We start from the raw sequence: 19,565 nt of genomic DNA, 5'->3' as shown, positions 1-19,565 counted from the left end.
GGCTTTCTGTTTATTTTTCTGCTTGAATTCCTGTTTGCATTCCACTTATTCAAGAAAGCAACAAATTAAATGTTGTTGAGGTTTTGGGAGAGCTGGATATTTGCTCTTTGATATACTTGTGACCAAAACAAAAACAAAAAATAGTTCAGTTAGTTTATTTATTCATTTTAATGATAGTACAGGAAAAACTCATATATAATAGATTATTTCTAAAACAGAAATGAACAGCAACAACTATATTTACTCCCATGATGCTAAGGAAAAACAGGCTTGTCTTTCAAAATACTGTTTAAAGTTTAAACCATAATTGAAAACAACCTGATTTCTAAAGGCTATCCAAGTGAAATCAAAGCTCTCAGAATCACGTCTCTAGTCCAATCAAGATTATGTGTATCCCCTTTGAAGTGTATGGAAGCATGTCCTGTACTTCTTCATTTTATCCGTCATAATTTTGAAATTTTATAGAGAAACCTCAATAGCTCACACAAAGACATCCCATTAAAGAGCAAATCCATACGCTCATCCATATGAGCTACTTCTGGATATCTTTCCCTTTCTGCGAAATCATTTATTTTAATTTTGATTTTAATACCAGAACTCCAGTTAAAGATTGGCTAGAAAGCAGAATGTAAAAACATGACTTCAAATCCGTTTACAAACTATGAGCAGAATCAAACTAATTTTTCTAGCTAATTAAACAAACAAGAAGAGGGGTTGAAGGTTGAATATCCCCAGAGCAGCTTGGGTGCTGCAGTTACCCTTATGGCAAATCCATTTGCACACTATTAATTGTTGACTTCTGATTTATAATTTGAGTTTAATCCAAGTTAAACTATCTTTTAACAGAGAACAGAACAAAGAAGCTTTTTGGGTAGTCATCCATGTTTTAATTCACTTATTTTCAAAAGGTGCTAACCTAGGTTTTCTGTACTGAGGCAGATCTTGCATTTGTGCTGTCAAATCCTGCCCCGGTTTCCTCGCTGTTGATGAATATTAAGTAGCATTAAAGCAGAGGCGTGCACCGTCTCCAGCTGAGGACTACACCTGGCCTTTGACTGATGGGCCAAAGCTAAATTCCAACAGGAAGACAGAGAAGCAGGTGGACCAGCATATAAACTAAATGTCATTTAATTCCTACTTAATTACACTTAAGCAACTTAATTAGGGAAGTTAATATAATTGCTCACTGTGTACTTAAAGAGTTTTTCTCTCCTGCCTATGCCTAAAAAAAGATGCTTCTGCATTGGAATCTTTTTTCTTCTTCTTCAGAGCTACCTGGAAGCCTGAACAAATACATTTGTGCTTTAAGAAAGAGCAAAGTGATATACTCAGAGGAGACCCAAAGAAAATTTCCACATTATTTGTTGAGTATCTACGGTGGTTATAGGAACCAAGAGAGAGGAGCTGCTATTTACTTTGTCATCCAATAAACTGCTCAATAAGTGCAGTTTACTGAATGTGCAGAAGGGGAGGAAGAAATATTTATTGCTAATACTACAGGTAGTCCTTGACTTACAAACACAATTGGGCCCAGAACTTCCATTGCTAAGCAAAAACCATATCAGAGACAGTGGTGGGTTGCTACCGGTTCACCCCAGATTGGGCGAACCGGTAGCGGCAGTGCGAGGTTCCGCCCACCCACCCGGACGTCTCTGCACATACGCAGAAGCATCACGCACGCACACCCACAAGCAAACTGGTAGTGGCCAAAATTGAAACCCACTACTAATCAGAGATCAGAGATGTTTTACAGTAAGCCATAGGGCATAGGCTACTTTGAGACACAGTGCCATCAACGCTAATAATATCTAACATATATAGATAAGAAATAGGGACTGCAAACACCCAACCTTAGTTCTATGCTATAGAACTTACAGCTACATTCAATCTCTAATTTATAACTGCAATTGAGCCCCAAATTTCTACTTCTAAGCAAGACAGTTGTTAAATGAATTGTGTCCCCTTTTACAACCTTTTTTGCCACAGTTTTTAGGCAAATCACTGGAATTGTTAAGTGAATCACATAGTTGTTAAGCAAATCTGGCTTCCCCCACATACACACATAGATTTCCCTTGTCGAAAAACAGCTGGGAAGGTCACAATGGTGATCACATGACCCTGGGACAGTGCAACTGTCATAAATATATGACAGTTGTCAAGAGCCTACATTTTGATCATGTGACCACAGGGATATTACAACAGTTGTAAGTCTGAAAAATGGTCACAGGTTGCTTTTTTCAGTAAGGTTGTAACTTCGTTCACTAAACAAATGGTTGTAAATTGAGTATATCTGTAGTCTACCTAAGTCTATCTGTACTCGGTAGAGCAGGGATGTCAAATTTAAGGCTTAGATCTGGCCACCGGGGCCAGCAAAGGACCGGCCTGTGGTGCCTCTGCCAGCAAAAACAGAGCTCCGTTTTCACTGGCTAAGGGGTGCAGGAGGTCTTCCTGCCAAAAATGGAGCCTGAGACATCTGCACACAGTATCCCCGAGCTCCATTTTCACTGGCAGAGGACTGCAGGAGGCCATCCCAGTCGAAAACGGGGCACGGGGGGGTGCGCGCAGCCCCCCTGAGCTCCATTTTTGCTGGCAGAGGACTAACAAAACAAACTAAAAACAAAAGGAGAAATGTTTTCCCTTTTGCATTTGAGCATATAAGAAGGGACAGGAAAATAGAAAGGGAAAGACAAAGAAAAAGATGGGAAGATGGGAAGAGAGCAAGGAAGGAAAAATAAGGAAAGAGGGTAAGGAAGAAGAAAGGAGAATGATGAGGGGAGGGAGGGACGGAGGGAGGGAGGGAGGGAGGGAGGAAGGAAGGAAGGAAGGAAGGAAGGAAGGAAGGAAGGAAGGAAGGAAGGAAGGAAGGAAGGAAGGAGATTATAATGAGAGTGAGGAAGGGTCTCAGGGAAGTCACAGGTGGCCCCGACACGAGTCCTATGTCATGCCCACCATGATCATGCCCACCCCGACCATGCACACCCGACCCTCCGAGATCAAACCCAACCCTGATGCAGCCCTCAACGAAATCGGGTTTGACACGCCTGCAGTAGAGAAACACTACATGGTCAATGCATATAGATACAGCCAAATCTACAAGGGAACATCCTATACAAGTTACTGAACCTTGCATTTAACTGAGATCTTCCACTGGGCAAAAAGGTCATATTGAGCACCCATACCCATACACATTACTGGATATGAAATAACTTTGTTTATTGCTGGAAAAAGCAAAAGATTTACTTTGGAGTTGCAATTCTGACATTGGCCGAAATCCCAACAACACTGCTGACAATGCCATACTTCTCTGAAAAGGACTGTAGAATTTCTGCATGCGGCTTTTAAAAGACAATGAATCAAACATTTGTTTCCAGAAAGGTCAGAATCTCTGGAGAAGGTTCTGCCAACACAGGCAGCTTTCAAGAAACATATAATGTATGCAGTCTATTACTGGGCCCTTTATAACAAAAGGTATTTCAAAAAGTTATGCATTAACCAAATCCTGCAAACTGGAGCTGAGCAGGAGAAGAAGGAACTCAGTGGCAAAGAAAATGGCCGTTTTAAAGGGTGATTAGCACAATTAGGTTGCAGGTAATACGAAGCCCTTCTAATGGAGAAAGAGGGAGAGAGCAAAACAAATATTGCTGGGGATCTAGAATCAGAATATATTTTAATCCAATGCATAACTGAAGGTGCTATGTTTTACTGAACATAACTTAAGCTAGCCTTTTTCAACCTGATGCTCTCACATGGAACTTCAATACATCTGGAAGACAAGAGATTAAAAAATAGCCACTGTGAGCCATCCTTACCTTTGAAAAACGAGTGTTTATCCACTTGGTGAAGGTTTTCTTTTGTACATCTTTGTGCTCATCTAGAAAATAACAGAGTTAAGAAATGTAAATATCGTTCTCAGTTTTATGCAATGGTATACCAGCCAAAAATTTTTCTTCCAGGAAAAGTTGTCAAGAAAAAACCAGAGGTTTATCTGAACATGGAAACATGAGGAAACATTTTAGATTGGAATATGATTTTCAAGCTAAATGACTCTCATAATTCAAGGATAATATATGTCCCTATCAGAATGTAAACTGGTGTTCATAAAGAGAACAGATTTTCTGCACCTCCTGACCAAAATTTTTCTTAGAGTTCTCAAAAACAAACTGTTAATCTTTTCAGGAGAAGCAAATTCTGAAGACTGATAACTTCTGGAGAGCTCATACAAACTAATTACTAAGAAAGAGCTATCAAATTCCTGAGTTTCACGGGGCTGAAATGCTTCAAACCCTGAAGCTCTTAACAGGCAATCAGAAAGTCCTCTTAATTTCCTCCCACAGAGATAATTCCCTTAATTACCTTCCACAAAGGTAGAAGATAGTATTTACTGATATCTGGATATTTCACCTCTTTTTCTCTGGATTAAACATTGTTTCCCCCAAAAAATGTGATATCAAAGTTAGATTTCTCTCTCTGCTGAAACAAAACACTGAAATCATTTGTTAGGCTTCTCTTTCTTCTTTGCTTTGGTTCACTCCTTTTACTTTTATCAAACATAAGTTTGAGACTAATATTGCTTATTTCAAAATGTGCTTGGAACATCAAACTCATTCTGACATCATCCATTATATTAAGACACAAAGGTCAACATTCTTTTTAACTAGTTCTTAAAATTCCCCCTTTCCTTTAATTGCTTAAGGAATTTAGAAGTAAAAGCAGGAATTAGCCTGTGGGTTTTCAATAATCACAAGACCAAGAATGCTGCAGAATAACAAGCTTCCATTTGCTTGCCTTGGGATTATACTGCTCTAATCTATATGCATCAACCCTCCCCCAGACTGTCCAGGCAGAACTGAAGAATTGAACGGCCAAATTATTCATTAATTTTTATACATTACCTCATTAAAAAAAATCAGTAATCCATAAAAACATCAACTAACAAACATAAATCACTAGAGAACCATCATGCACATCCAAATGCTTGTGTGAACTGTCTCAACATGCCATTTAAGAGACAACAGGTGGGATTTTAAGACATGCCTCTAGGCAGGGAATTTTATAGCAGTAGAATTGACACGATCCTATCCTATAGAGCCGTCCTTCTCACACTGGTGCCTTATGTGTGCAGCAGTTTAGTTCTTGTTATCCCCAACTAGCACAATAATCACATTATTTTGTTGCAAATGACAGAAACCATAATCCAATAAGAGAAATTTAAGAGAATATATGATATTTATCTACAAATATCAAAAAGGACATGATGTACTGGTGGAGCAGACCTGTCCTATGTTGGAACTGAGAGAAGGTCAAAGACTAGTGGGTTCAAATTAAAAGAAAGGAAATTTGGCCTGAATATTAAGAAGAATTTAATGATAGCAAGAGCTGGTAAGTACATCAGTAGTAGATCCACCTTCACTAAAATGTTTTTAAATGGTGATGATGATTTATGATGATGATGATGATGATGATGTTATCCATTCAGTTGTGTCCAACTCTTGGCAATTCTTCTTCCAATCTTGTACTACTTCTTTGAATTGTTCTATGGTGTCAGATTTAATAGTGTCCAGCCATCATATTCTTTGGCAGCCTGGTTTCCTTTTACCTCTAAATCTTCCCAACATAATTGCTTTCTCCAGTAAATTACCCCATATGACATGGCCAAAATAAGTGAGATGCAGTGGATTCCTGCAGCAGATGGTTAAACCAGGGGTGAAATCCAGCAGGTTTTGGAGAACCGGTAGTGGAAATTTTGAGTAGTTTGGAGAACTGGCAAATACCACCTCTGGCTGGCCCCAGAGTGGGGTGGGAATGGAGATTTTGCAATATCCTTCCCCCAGGAGTGGGGTGGGAATGGTGATTTTGCAATATCCTTCCCCTGGAGTGGGGTGGGAATGGAGATTTTGCAGTATCCTTCCCCTGGAGTGGGGTGGAAATGAAGATTTTGCAGTATCCGTCCCTGCCACGCCTACCACGCCACGCCCACCAAGCCACACCACGCCCGCCAAGCCATACCCACAGAACTGGTAGTTAAAAAAAATTTGATTTCACCACTGGGTTAAACTATATGACTTATAGTACCTTCCAGCTCATGCATTTTATGATTTCAAGTCTAGAGGATACCAGGCATTCATTTTGCATCCAAAATCGAAATGATGATCTTAATGAATAATTAAGAAACATATATAAGAGAAGGCAGTCTGCTGTTTAAAACATTTAGCACAGGGGTGGAAAACCCACAACCAACCCTTAGATCAGGGCTGTCAAACTCGCAGCCCGCGGGCCAGATGCGTCATGCGCTGGCCACACCCACGCCTGGTTTAGCGAAGGGGAAAAAAGTCCCGATATGTCATGTGACAACGCCGTGACAATGCAAGTTTGACACCCCTGCCTTAGATAATTGTTGAATTCTAAGCCCTCATCACCTCTAAATGGATCAGTGAGCGGACACGGGCAATGACAGCTGTGCTTCCTCGAGGTCTGATGGTAATAACATCTGAATAACAATAGCACTTTCTACTTTAAACATTTCTTCATCTAGATGAAACAATAATCTTTTGCTTATAGTTTTGGATGACAGCTGCAAGGAAAGACTATGCAGAAAAGACTGTAGGCTGGAATAGCAATGCTAGAAATGAAGCCCACTGCCAAAAAAGAAAAACTGCACCCAGCGGAGAGCTTCAGTAGATCCTTACAAGAACAACTGAGCACTGACTCCTTTCCTTGCCAACTCCCATCACAACAGTAACTTTGGGGAACTAATTAGCCCATTCCAAGCTTCAATATATTCAACAAAATCCTAGTGCGTGAGAAGCCCAAAGCTAAATTCATTCTCCAGGTACTCTTTGCTTTTCCTCTTTCTCTAGTTTGTTTTCCTTCTTTGGGGAGAATTATTTAAAGTCTAATTTACCTTGTAACTTTCAAGGCAGACAGGTTTTGTTTTGTTTTTATTTTGTAAATTGTTCAGACAGCAATTCAATCCAGACAGCAGGAAATAAAAGTGAGGCATAAATAGTTTAATCAAATAGTGATTGCAAAGTAATAAATAATAATGAATACATAAACACAGCCACGTGTCCTCTAGTTTTGGTATTTCCATGAATCCTTTTTGCATAAAAATGCAATAAATATTAATAAGTTGGGCAATGCCTTTTATTATATTATTCAGTATTATTTTTAAACATGATTCTCTGCTTTAGATGACAATCGTTGCTAATAGGATTGCTCAACTGGCAAAAGTTCTTTTTCCAAGATCCAATTATTAAAGAATTTACTTTTGCATTTAAAAAAAAAAGTCAAAAACCCCAAAAGATAGCTTGACTACTAGAAAGAGCATGGGATCGTGGAAGTAAAAAAGGGATGTCTTCATGTTTACCCATGCTGTGGTAGGATTCAAAAAATTTGTACTACCGGTTCTGTGGCCGTGGCTTGGTGGGCATGGCATGGCATGGCATGGCTTGGTCGGCATGGCTTGATGGGTATGGCAGGGAAAGGATACTGTAAAATCTCCATTCCCATCCCTCTCCAGGGGAAGGTTACTGCAAAATCCCCATTTCTTCCCCATCAGCTGGGACTCGTGAGGCAGAGAATAGATGGGGGCGGGGCCAGTGAGAGGTAGTAGTTACCGGTTCTCCAAACTACTCAAAATTTCTGCTACCAGTTCTCCAGAACTGGTCAGAAGCTGCTAAATACCACCTCTGGACCCATGGAATCATTTCAAGTCATTTCAAGCCCATTCATTTGTGAGCAAATATCACAAGCACAAGAATATCTAAGAATCATTTTTAAATCAAATGCAAACACACCTTTGTTTACTTAGATTCTGTGATTATGTTTACACAGTGTGCCTAGCTATCATTTCATTTATCATAATTTGTTGTCTAAGCCACAATGGTTTGATTGGCAAATGATGCCATTCTATAAAATATGCCTTAGAAACCATACTTCACACTAGATTTAAGAGCTTTCTAAAACACCAGTGTGCCTTGAACCAGCTATATACATGGAGTTCAGTGCTCTGATCATAGAAGAGCAGTGTATATGCCTTATTAGTAAGGAATTAGAAGAAGATGAAAAGGAAGATTTCATGTCAAGCATCTTGCATAATAATCTCTTGTGGTTTCAGTAAATGGTAACAAACTTCAGTACGTCCTTATATTCTAATTAACCACTCATTAACCTTGAAATCTTAGCTGTCAATCGATCCCATTAACCCCAGTCCTGAGTTCCCTGCAGGATTAATTGCTATGGGACAAAGTAAACCAATTCTATATTGGTTACTTAGGTCACTAAATTCATATTTGAGCATATTTATGATTTATCTATCATTAGAATAGCATATATATAAAACCAGCTCTGTCATTTACAAACCATAGTTTCTTGTTTATTGCTATATGTGAACCCCAATCCTTTTGGCTTCTTCAACAAACCTTAGCTAAAATGCTATGATATTAATACAATATACTATATGAGTCCATCTATTATCTAATCTCAAATTCATATAAATTCAAGATAATCCTATTCTATTTAAGTGTGGCATTTTGTTGCATCACTGATCACAAGCAGATTCTTTGTCATAAGTCAATCAATGGGTAAGAACATCTTTAATCAGATGGAAAAATCAGCTTCATCAATGTAAGCATGTTAAGACATTGACAAGAAACTTTACCAATAAGCTAATAAACCTACCTATGTATTCCACCCACTGTAATTCTTCTAATTATTCTAGAACAGGGCTCTCCAGCTTAGCAAATTCCAGAATTAGCTAGCTGAGGAATTCTGGGAGTTGAAGTCTGCAAGTTTTAAAGTTGCCAAGTTTGGAGACCCCTGTTTTAGAAAGATGAGAAAGCTAAAGATTAATCATTTATCTCTGTCGGCAGTAGCAGGAACACAGTGAAGGTCAGCTGGGCACAGCAGAGCCTGCAGAGTGTGGGGCAGCTGAGGCTTTGTGCTGTGGCATTGGGGTGGCTGACCAGAGTGACGGCTTAAAGCTGAGATCCTCAGCAATGGGGCAGGTTACACTGAGCCTGAAGCAGAGGCCTGGGTGGTGGCAGCTGGCTGAGATTTCTGAGGGCCCTGGGCCACCACCCCCAAAAAATGCCTCTAGGCAGAGCATCCAAAAGGGCAGCTATGGTGGGGGGTAGGCAGAGAGAGACAGGCAGGTGGAAGGATCTGAAGCATCCCTGTAATCGATCCTAATCATAAATGGGAGTGGGCTGCCAATCATCCGAACTTGATCATGTGACCATGGAAGTGTTACAACGGCTATATCTTCGAAAATTAACTGTTAAGTCACTTCATTCAGTGCCATAGTAACTTCAAACTGTGGTTGAACAAATGGCAATAAAAAGTACTTGTATAGACACATATAACTGCCACATATCATTCTTCAGTATCACTTTGATACTGCCCATTCTTCTCACTTTTGAACTTTCTTTTGGTCCAATAGCACAAAGCCCTGCATTTTCTCAAAACCTTTGAGCTGATAAAAGTTTAAAACTGCCAAGCTGTTGTGAGTATTCAGAAACATCTCACAGGTGGTCTTTCATCCAAATTAAACTATAGTTAATATTTACTTGATTCGGAATGTAAAGCAATACACCCAAAGACTATTATGAATGACATTATGTCAATCTATGCAATGAAATGTGCTACATAACCCGATTCTTCATTCATTTCTTAATGGCCAAAGTTATTGTCCAAACCTGGCATGGACTTTGCAGATTATACAGATTGACACATACACTAAACTTGACAAACTGGAACCTTCCAGATATGTTTGGATTACAGCTCTCCCAAGGAATTGACTCAGATTTCTGGGAATCACAGTCCTATCTGAAGGTGCCAAATTACGATCAGATGGTCATGGAAATACTTTGAAATTAAACTCTTTTATTGTACCAGTGAGCTAAATTTAGTGGCAAAAATGCACTTGTTTTTCTTTGGGGGATACAACATTAAGCATTAAAACAGATTATCTGAATGAGCTTCAATATCCCTGCAATGTGTAATACTTCAGCCCATAATCTTGTGACATAATCATACCAATAGCAAATCCTATCAACTTTCTATAAAAAAAATAAGTATGTTTCCAACCCATAATAACTTACCCACACATGCTTTACCACATGGAATTACCAGACACAGAGAAAGAGACAAAATCATATTTTGGCAAAAAGATGGCATCATTTTCATCATCCTGAAAATGCAAATCAAGTGTACTTATATTCCATTATCTAACATTAAAGATTCCACTCTGAAGAAATGAAGACTACTAATTATGATTAACTGCTAAATGAAGAGTACCATTTATTTTCTGAAGCAGAATACTTCCACCCTATCTTTAATCCTAAAGACCATGAAGCATTCTAATTTACAATTAAGTACACTCAAATAATGCGTAAGAAAGTATGCATGATTTCTCTCTTTATACCACTCTCTCTTTATATGGCAGTGCTCTAATTTCCTGAACTGGCAGAAGAATTCTCCTGAAAACTAATCAGACCAACAGAAAATAGGAATAGTTACTACAGCTACAATCCTACAATGTTTTTATGGCATAAATCCAACCTAATTTAATGAAAACTTGTTTTAAACCAAGTGCAACAATTTAAGCATACTTCATCATATTATAAAACTATGGTTTGTAGTTTTATTGCTTGGGAAGCAAGCAGTATGAAATGGCAGCACTAGCTCCTGTATTTACAGTAGCCACATTATGAGCCAGTGGGTTGCTGTCATATAATGGTAGTCCAGATTGTTTTCTCTATTGTTGTGCAAAGAAAACGAGAAAAGGAAATACAATGTATATTGTCTTGAACTTGTAGAGGTGAGAGGGGGAAGAATCTAACAAGTAATTAAGTCAAGTTGGAGAGTACTAAATATTTCTAGTTGTTTTTTTTTTAATTTGATTTATATGCCGCCCTTCTCCAGAGACTCAGGGCGGCTTACAGTGCATTAGCCTTCATACTTTTGTATATTTTATACAAAGTCAGCTTATTGCCCCCACAAACTGGGTCCTCAATTTACCTACCTTAGAAAGGATGGAAGGCTGAGTCAACCTTGAGCCTGGCAAGATTTGAACTTACTTTAATTGCAGACAGCTGGTGTTAAATTACAGTGCCTTGTCTGCAGAGCTATCCAGGCTAGTTGATTTGCTTCTGAAATCCTTCCTCCCAGATCTTCTCACAATGGCATACATACCATTGTCCAATCACTATCCTGTATCAAGAAAACAAGGATATCTAGAGATAAGAGGATTCTTAATATTTCGATAGGGATTTGTCACATATCCCCAAAAGCTCCCTATCTCAAAATATCAGACAGGAAAACAAGGAGCTAGGGAAGACCTTTCTGAAAATGCAAATTCCCATACAGCTGAAACTTTATCTCCCTTTAAACTTAATATTAAGCTATATAAACTATATATCAAGGCAGGACAAAGATTATTTTGTTATTTTATTTTAATTTACTGATTTATAAAGCCAACTAAGTCAAACAACATGATTTTCAGTGGTGCATATATGATTATGCATCTTTATCTTTATCAAAAACCATAAGGTGAATCTATTGCAGAAATGTATACACTGTAGTATCTTATCAGTTGCTCTTTCCAATGATTATTATATTATAATATTAATATAATATTAATATATTATTATAATCATTAATTATATCAAGCAACAATACTTGCTCAAAAAGGACAGTTCTTTCAATTCAAACTTAGATAATATGCCTAATATATAGGAGCCTGAATGGCGCAGCAGACTAATGCTACTGTTAAAGGTAGTATTTAGCTTCCAGCTGCCTGCAATTACTGCGAGTTCAATTCTCACCAGGCTCAAGGTTGACTCAGCCTTCCATCCTTTCTAAGGTAGGTAAAATGAGGACCCGGTTTGTGGGGGCAATAAGCTGTCTTTGTATAAAATATACAAAAGTATGAAGGCTATTGCTTAACACATTGTAAGCCGCCCTGAGTCTCCGGAGAAGGGCAGCATATAAATCAAAATTATATATATATATCTGCGCCAATAGAAAGAGAAACTCTGAATCATAAGTAACAGTTTCCTGAAGTAAGTAAAAAACTGAGCAGGAAGAAACTCTATTGTATCCAATTTTTAATAACTTATGAGTTAACAAATAGACTAGTTTCCTTCAATTGCTACATCTGTCTAGAAACCACAGCATGTGCAAGTCAGGAGCAAAACATAAACTGGGCAAACAAGAGGTTCAAAGGTTTAATTACTCTTAGAAACAGACTGTTTGTTGCATTTTCTTTCTATTCAAGTCATGTTGGCTACTATTGTATCTCAAGTATTCAAGTGTTTGCAGAAAGAAAGAAGAGAAACCCCACTAAAAGAGCTTGGGGAATTAAAACAGCTCCCTTATCCAAGTTAAATCAGCTAGAACTATGTGAAAAAGAAAGTGAGACATGGAACAAAATGTAACTTTTCCACTGTGAATGTTGCATGGTTACAGTGTATATGGAAAGTACTTTCTTCCTTCCTTTATTTAATTACTCTATGCAGCTCCAGTCAGAAGATGGGAGGCAAATTAAATCTGTAACCATTTGCAACAATATTGATACTGCTTCTATATTCTATATCCATCAGATATCAAATAGCATTTTATGAATTGTCAGTCTCAGAAATCAGGAAGAATTCAGTATTGTTCCCACACTGATTTCTATACATGGAAAATTGTATTTCAAATTTATTCTATTGCAGATTATCCCAATTTTACCAACTTCATCCAGAGTTATTTAAATAATAATACAAGAACTATGTTTTCAGTTGCTTATAGCTCCTTCTTTCCTACTCCCTTCTGTCCTATACCTATCTTAATTATTCTACAATATTATTTATATTAAATGTAGTATTTTGATTTAAAATATAAATTTCACAAGACAAAGACATGAATGAACTGGCTTTCATCCCTTGGCTCTTCTGGGCAACATGTAATCATATAACAATAATAATAAACCTGAAAATAACCCATGCCTTCATATTTTACCTAAAAATCTGTATGCCTCTATATCTACACCTCTTATCTCAATGGAGGAAACATACCTGGTCTGAAGAATCTAAAGCAGGGTCACGGAGAGAAATATATTCCTTGAGATAGGCATTATAATCCCAAATCATTTAGGATTTTAAAAGCCCCCCAAACATCTTCAGAAGCAAATGAACAGCCAGAAAAACAGGCACAAGATCAAAGCAATATTGTCCAATTCAGAGGCTCCAGTCAAACCCTAGCAGTCTTAATTAAGATCAATAGATGCTTCTGAATTGTTTTCAATTCAGAAAACAAATACTATGAAGTGCATAAAACACCAGATGCTTATGTATCTTACAACACAGATATGAAACAAGGATAGAGTAGGAAAAAAATCAACAAGCGGTTATTCTTTGAAAAGCTTTGTTTTCCATGGCAATGTTTAGTAAATCAAATATAGTATGTATTTGCCAAAATTTCTATAGTGATTTGGGAGCAGGGAGGGATTTTTTAAATTTATTTACTTACCTTTTATTCCGCTTTTATTACTTGAAAAATAACTCAAGATGGCAAACAGAAAATGCTCCTTCCTCTTCATATTTTCCACCACAATAATAACCCTGTGAGATGAGCTCAGTTGAGACTTAAGAGTATGTGACTGGACCAAAGACACTCAGCTGGCTTTCATTCACAGTCTCCTGGTTTCTAGGCCATTAGCACTATGTCAAATTTGCTTTTTATATATATAACTTCTGCAACAGAATCTTTCTGGCTTAAATATTTAGCTCTTAAAGTTAATCCCATGCATTAAACATGAAACAGAAAAATAATTTATAATGCTCAAATTTCCCCCCATATTTTCTTTTTTTCTTCTTCTTTTTTTGATACTGGACTTTAAGAGCCATTCTCCTATCCTTGAATATTCTTTGAGTCAATAGAAGATTAAGTATGTGACCTTGAAATTTCCCTTCAAATTTATGATTCCATAAAAGGTACCTATACACTCTAGCTTCTCAAAAGAAAGGTACAATACAATGCCCCAAATATGTCACTTTGTTTTCACTGAAAATACTTTTCTTAAACTGTGTCTTATTACAGGCTTAAAAATTTGAAAACTTGGTACAAATTCACAACCATTTTTGCCCCAGGATTCTCACCAGATGAATGTGGGGATCGAGCTACCAATAGTTGTCTTCTCTAAACCTGCAGATCTAATAACCAGCTTCCTTAAATTGAAACACTCCTCAACTCCAGAGAGTTAAAGAATCCAATCACTGGAAGCTGTAACAATTTGCTTTAGAAAGAAATGAATTTTGTGACCAGGATGTTAAATTCATTAGCAACTTAATAATGATTATAATGTGTATTCCTTCACCAGATCTTCCCACATCTAGGAAGTGATGAACCCAAGGTAGCTAGATAAAAACAGAAGCTTCAATCTCCTTCCTCACTTTAGAATAGCTATGTTGAAAATGGACAATCCTAAAGAAAAGACAGGTCCATCTTCAGCCACAGAATAGGTTATTCACCTATTTTCTTTCTCTATCTTTCCCATCTACCCTTTGGGGTAACTACTAAAAGAGTGCCAATGTCAGAATGAATCAGTGAGTATTTATCATTAATTTTGAGCATTCAGTGTTTTTTACCATGTTGCTATGATGTTGCATCAAAGATAAGGATCAACCCAATACTGTATCTGGATTGCTTCTATATTCCTCTCAAAAGATCAAACCTAATCACCCTACTTCTTTTGGAAATAATATAAAATATAGTTTTGTACCATTTCCTTGAATTTGTACCATTAGAATTTTAAAGTAAGTTACAAAATAAATCTCACAAAAGACTGTTTTGTATTTGTTGGCACCTGCTCAGCAATGTTTAAAGATGAAAATGCAGTACTAAAGAATAGAAATGTCTTTATTAATTCCTTCACTGTACACCACCTTTTCTTGAGCTTCAGCTTGATATACAGAAAGTGACTTTATTGAGCTTCATATATTATGAGAATGAAGACAACCATATTTTAAGCAAACCAATGCTTGTTAAATTGCTACTGTTATTTTGCTAGCTCATTTTGCTATATTTGCTTTTGTCAACCCCTTTTCATAAATACAAGCTATCAGCACAGATTTTGTCAGACAGAAGGCATTCTTATCCAGGCAAAGATAAGAAAAATAAACATTTAATTTGGATGCAGTATGATTCAGTTTCCAGAACATGAGAGGAAACATGACAGACCAGATGTATACAATTATTTTCTAGGCACTGTTCTTTTTTACTGTCGTAAAACTAAGGTTTTGTCACATCATTTAAACATTGTAAAAGATGTTGAAAAAAATATCACTAGCAGTTTTATTGGTTCACTTAAATAAATGTTATCTTAATTTACATTATAGAAAAGGTAACTTTCCCAATTTTAGAACTCCTCAAATGTCATACAACTGGAATCAAATGTTGCAGACTTCCCATTGTACAATATGTTCTCAATCTTTTCTGCTTTCCTGTAGATCTAACAACCCAAGAAACCTATTTATTTAAAAATGTTTATTCTGCTATTGCCATGTTATGCCTCTAAGCAGCTAATACAGATAAAACAACAAAATCCCAAAATCAGTTAAAGCCCACCAAAAAATTATTTAAATTTAAAACCATTTTTAAAAAAGAAAAAGTTAAAACCCCTTGTAATCATGGTGGAATGGACAGACAACCAATTTGGTATAGTGGTTAATGTGCTGGCCCAGAAACCAAGAGAGTTCTGGTCCTACCATAGGGATGAAAGCTGGCTGGATTAATTTTGAGTCAGTTATTCTCTCTCAGACGGGGCTAATAGGAAGAGGAAGGAGTATTATCTATGTTTGCTGCCTTGAGTTACTCATGAATTAATTAAGGGCGGGCTAAAAATCTAAGAAACAAATCTGTTGAGTGTAACAAGATCTTCTGAAACTTTTTAGAAATAAGTTGTGGTGTTAAGTCCACAAACCATGGTGCTAACCAACTTTTCTACTCATCAAATTCCAGATGAGTACTACTAGAACTGCATCTTTTAAAAATGTATCTATTGTATTACTTAATTAACATATCTATGATTATGGAGACAAGACTATGAATGTAAAGAAAATAAACACGAACAATAACTTTGATTTAAGTTCTGAAATTACTTTAGCTAATATAGCTGTTTTTTTAATCTTAAGAAGTTCATCGCATTCAATGATTCAATAATCCTATTAACAAAATCACATATTTAATATTTTAATACAGAACTAAGCATTGAATTACATTTTTACATACTCTGGTGGCTACAACCTGCTAGAAATACAGGCATTTTGAATATTTTCCGCATTGTCCTTTTATCTCCAGATAAAAGGAAGTTCACTCAAATAAATATTGAACTACGGCATGTTATGAAAATTTGGACAATGACTCATTTCCTTCCTTTTTAACACAATTAAAGTTTTCACTTTTGTGAGAATATCGTGCCAAGGAAATCTGGCTGGTGTGTGTGTGTGTGTGTGTGTGTGTGTGTAACAATGGCTAATGGCTCCCATCCATATTAAAAAAAAAGAAGACTGTCCATTTACATTTAAGAACATTTATAAAAACTTTAAAGCAGTATTTCAAATTTTTCAGAATTAATCTTAGTTATGCTTATGTCTCCATATAACTTTGTTCAATAATGGCATGTTCCATTCCTATAAAATAAGTATATTTCAGTTTAAAAGCTTTTATAGATAAACAACAAAATACTGGAAGCATGTTTGAAACTCATTATCAGTTTCCTTTATTTATTTTTTTATTATTATTTTGCTTTAATTTATATGCCGCCCTTCTCCGGAGACTCAGGGCGGCTTACAATGCGTTAAGCAATAGCCTTCATACTTTTGTATATTTACACAAAGTCAGTTTATTGCCCCCACAATCTGGGTCTTCATTTTACCTACCTTTGAAAGGATGGAAGGCTGAGTCAACCTTGAGCCTGGTGAGATTTGAACTTGTAATTGCAAGCAGCAGATGTTAATAACAGTGCTTTAGTCCACTATACTACAGGCTCCTGATTTTATTATTAAAATCAGAAAAAAACAACAAACATATACTATCTCCAAAATAAGTAATTTTGTGAACTTACTTATATCCACTCATTCTTTCTTTTACATAACAAAAACTGCAACAAAATTATTCACCAGGGACTCCTAGAAGCTTCCCTCCCAGACCAGAAGCCAAGAATTCAGTGTGAAACCTCAAAAATGTGAAGCATGATCTTAACCTTTTTCTTCTTTCCTCCCAAACCAAAAATATCCCAACCTATTATTTTAAAATCATAACAAATTAATGAGAATGCATCTATTATATAAGTTTTTTTAAAAAAGAAAGAATATATAAAGGAGCTTGCGATCATTGGAAAATTAAATCAGAAATCTCACATGCTACACTGATGTTGAAAAGCTCCCAATTACCTACCCACTCATCTTCTAGTTTTATTTGTATCCTTCTTACCATTAAAGTTTCAGTGATATTACTTCAGTAGTCCATGGCTGTTAATGAGATAGCTGATCTTTTGGTGCATTGTGTTGAAAGGGAAAGCAGCTTTACAGGGGATGTCTATGAATCCTCCCAAACTAATACAGGTAGTCCTCGACTTACAGCAGTTCGTTTAGTGACCATTCAAAGTTACAACGGCACTGAAAAAACTGCCTGATGACCATTTCTCACACGATGACTACTGCAGCATTCCCATGGTTATGTGATTTATATTCAGATGCTTGACAACTGACTCACATTTATGATGGCTGCACTCGTGTGACGACCCGGAGTCGTGTGATTCCCCACTTGCGACCTCCTGATGAGTAAAGTCACTGGGGAAACCAGATTCCCTTAACAACCGTGTTACTAATTTAAGAACTGCAGTGATTTACTTAACAAATGTGGCGAGAAAAGTTGTAAAATGGGGCAAAAATCACTTAACATATTTCTCATTTAGCAATGTAAATTTTGAGCTCAATTGTGGTCGCAGGTTGAGGACTACCTGTATTTGAAGTTCTCCCAAAATGCTCAAATGACTCCTGGTCTTTTAATAGGTGGTTGCCTAGGCTCCATGGCTATCCAGTTAAGTTTGGCAGCTCAATATGTGTGTGTCACACACATACAATAGTATATGTACTATACACACCTATCATCCTATTAGCTTTGTCTTGCTGGTGTATTAATTGGAAACCTTTCTTACTGCCATCTTCATGTTAGTGGCATTGGCTGTTATTCCTACTCATTGGTGAAGCCTCGCTTCAACTATTCTGTTATTCTTTTTCTCTAATTGGCTCAGCTTATTTTCAGGATACCAGTTAATAGTATCTGCAAAGCTTCCCATCTACCCTGCTCAGACACACATGTGAATCCCCCTTGCCCTGTAACAAATCCTGATAGCTGCAGGAACTATTGAATAGTTTCAGATGCTTCAAAAATAGATCGCAATGAAATGGAATACAAGTCTTCAACCATGGCTCAACTATCCATACTAATTTTTTTTAGTAAATTATGGCAAGACACAGCACATTTCTGAGTAATAAATATCAATACAGGAGCACGTTCAGTTTGAATATGAACAAGTTCTGACAATATACAAAATATGCAGTTCACAAATATGTGACTTCAGAAGAGATTATTTTAATATATTTAAGCCTTCAGCAAAAAAAAAGGTTTGAATAGGTACCATTATTTCAAACATCCCCACCCCACCTGCTTTTGCTTAGCCTTCTCCTTATTTTACTGAAAAAGAACATTCCTTCCCAAACACTTTTTCCACAATTTTTCATCAAAAATACATTTGAAAGTTATTAAAATATTAGTACTTCCTTTCTGTAAGAAATGTTTCCACCATTCTCCTGATAATAGAAGAAACAGGCAATGCAACAAAACATCTGCTTTGCACTAAATAAATTAGATTGCTGGATGAAGAGCTGCTTCAGATCAAAATTAAAGATCATGATTTAGCATTATATTCAACAACCAGTGACCCATTGTGCCTTCATCTGAGATATTTCTTTACTTAAACAGAAAATCCCTATGACCAAGGGCAAAAAAGCAGTGGGGATTTGAGCAAAGGCCAACTTCCTGCTAGCCTGAGTGCAGCTGACTACTCTATGTCAACTGATAGAGGGATCATTCTACCTGGGCTCTGGAGCATTAGGGGGAGACTGGTCTACCCAATCTCCAGCAGCCAAAGGAAGAGCTGATCTACTTGGCCTCTGGAGGGATAGGGCAGGATTGGTCTATTGAACCCTTGGGTGGTGGCACAGCAGTGCAATGACACTCACGATGTCAACTTTTCACCTATTTCAACCAGTACCATCCAGAACTGTTTTGCAGGCAACCAAGATTGGAACAAACATCAGACTCTGCTGTGATCCCAAAGCATAAAATGAAAATTTATAATCTCGAAAACCAAAACATGGTAATGAAATACACCAAATCAAATGGCCGTTTAAATTCCAAATTTATAAACAGCAAGTGTGTTCTTTCCTCTGCTGTCCATTCACCAATTTGTTTCGAACTTTCAGCAAATGCTGAAGAAGTCTTACTTTCCTACTAAA

At 36.9% G+C, this 19,565-nt stretch overlaps 1 protein-coding gene across 2 annotated transcripts in view; it reads right to left on the bottom strand.

Moving 5' to 3' along the window:
* Nucleotides 1-19,565, bottom strand: part of UTRN (utrophin) — a 370,975-nt gene that overhangs the window by 319,282 nt on the left and 32,128 nt on the right. For both annotated transcript variants that reach the window (XM_060692261.2, XM_087882841.1), the window contains exon 3: nucleotides 3,810-3,871. In XM_060692261.2, coding sequence (XP_060548244.2) covers nucleotides 3,810-3,871 — 62 coding nt within the window. The remainder of the gene's footprint in view (nucleotides 1-3,809; nucleotides 3,872-19,565) is intronic.

Source organism: Pantherophis guttatus, chromosome 1, assembly GCF_059756535.1.
Source record: "Pantherophis guttatus breed Tessera chromosome 1, ASM5975653v1, whole genome shotgun sequence".
Classification (NCBI taxonomy): domain Eukaryota; kingdom Metazoa; phylum Chordata; class Lepidosauria; order Squamata; family Colubridae; genus Pantherophis; species Pantherophis guttatus.
This window is presented reverse-complemented; position numbering and strand designations above follow the sequence as displayed.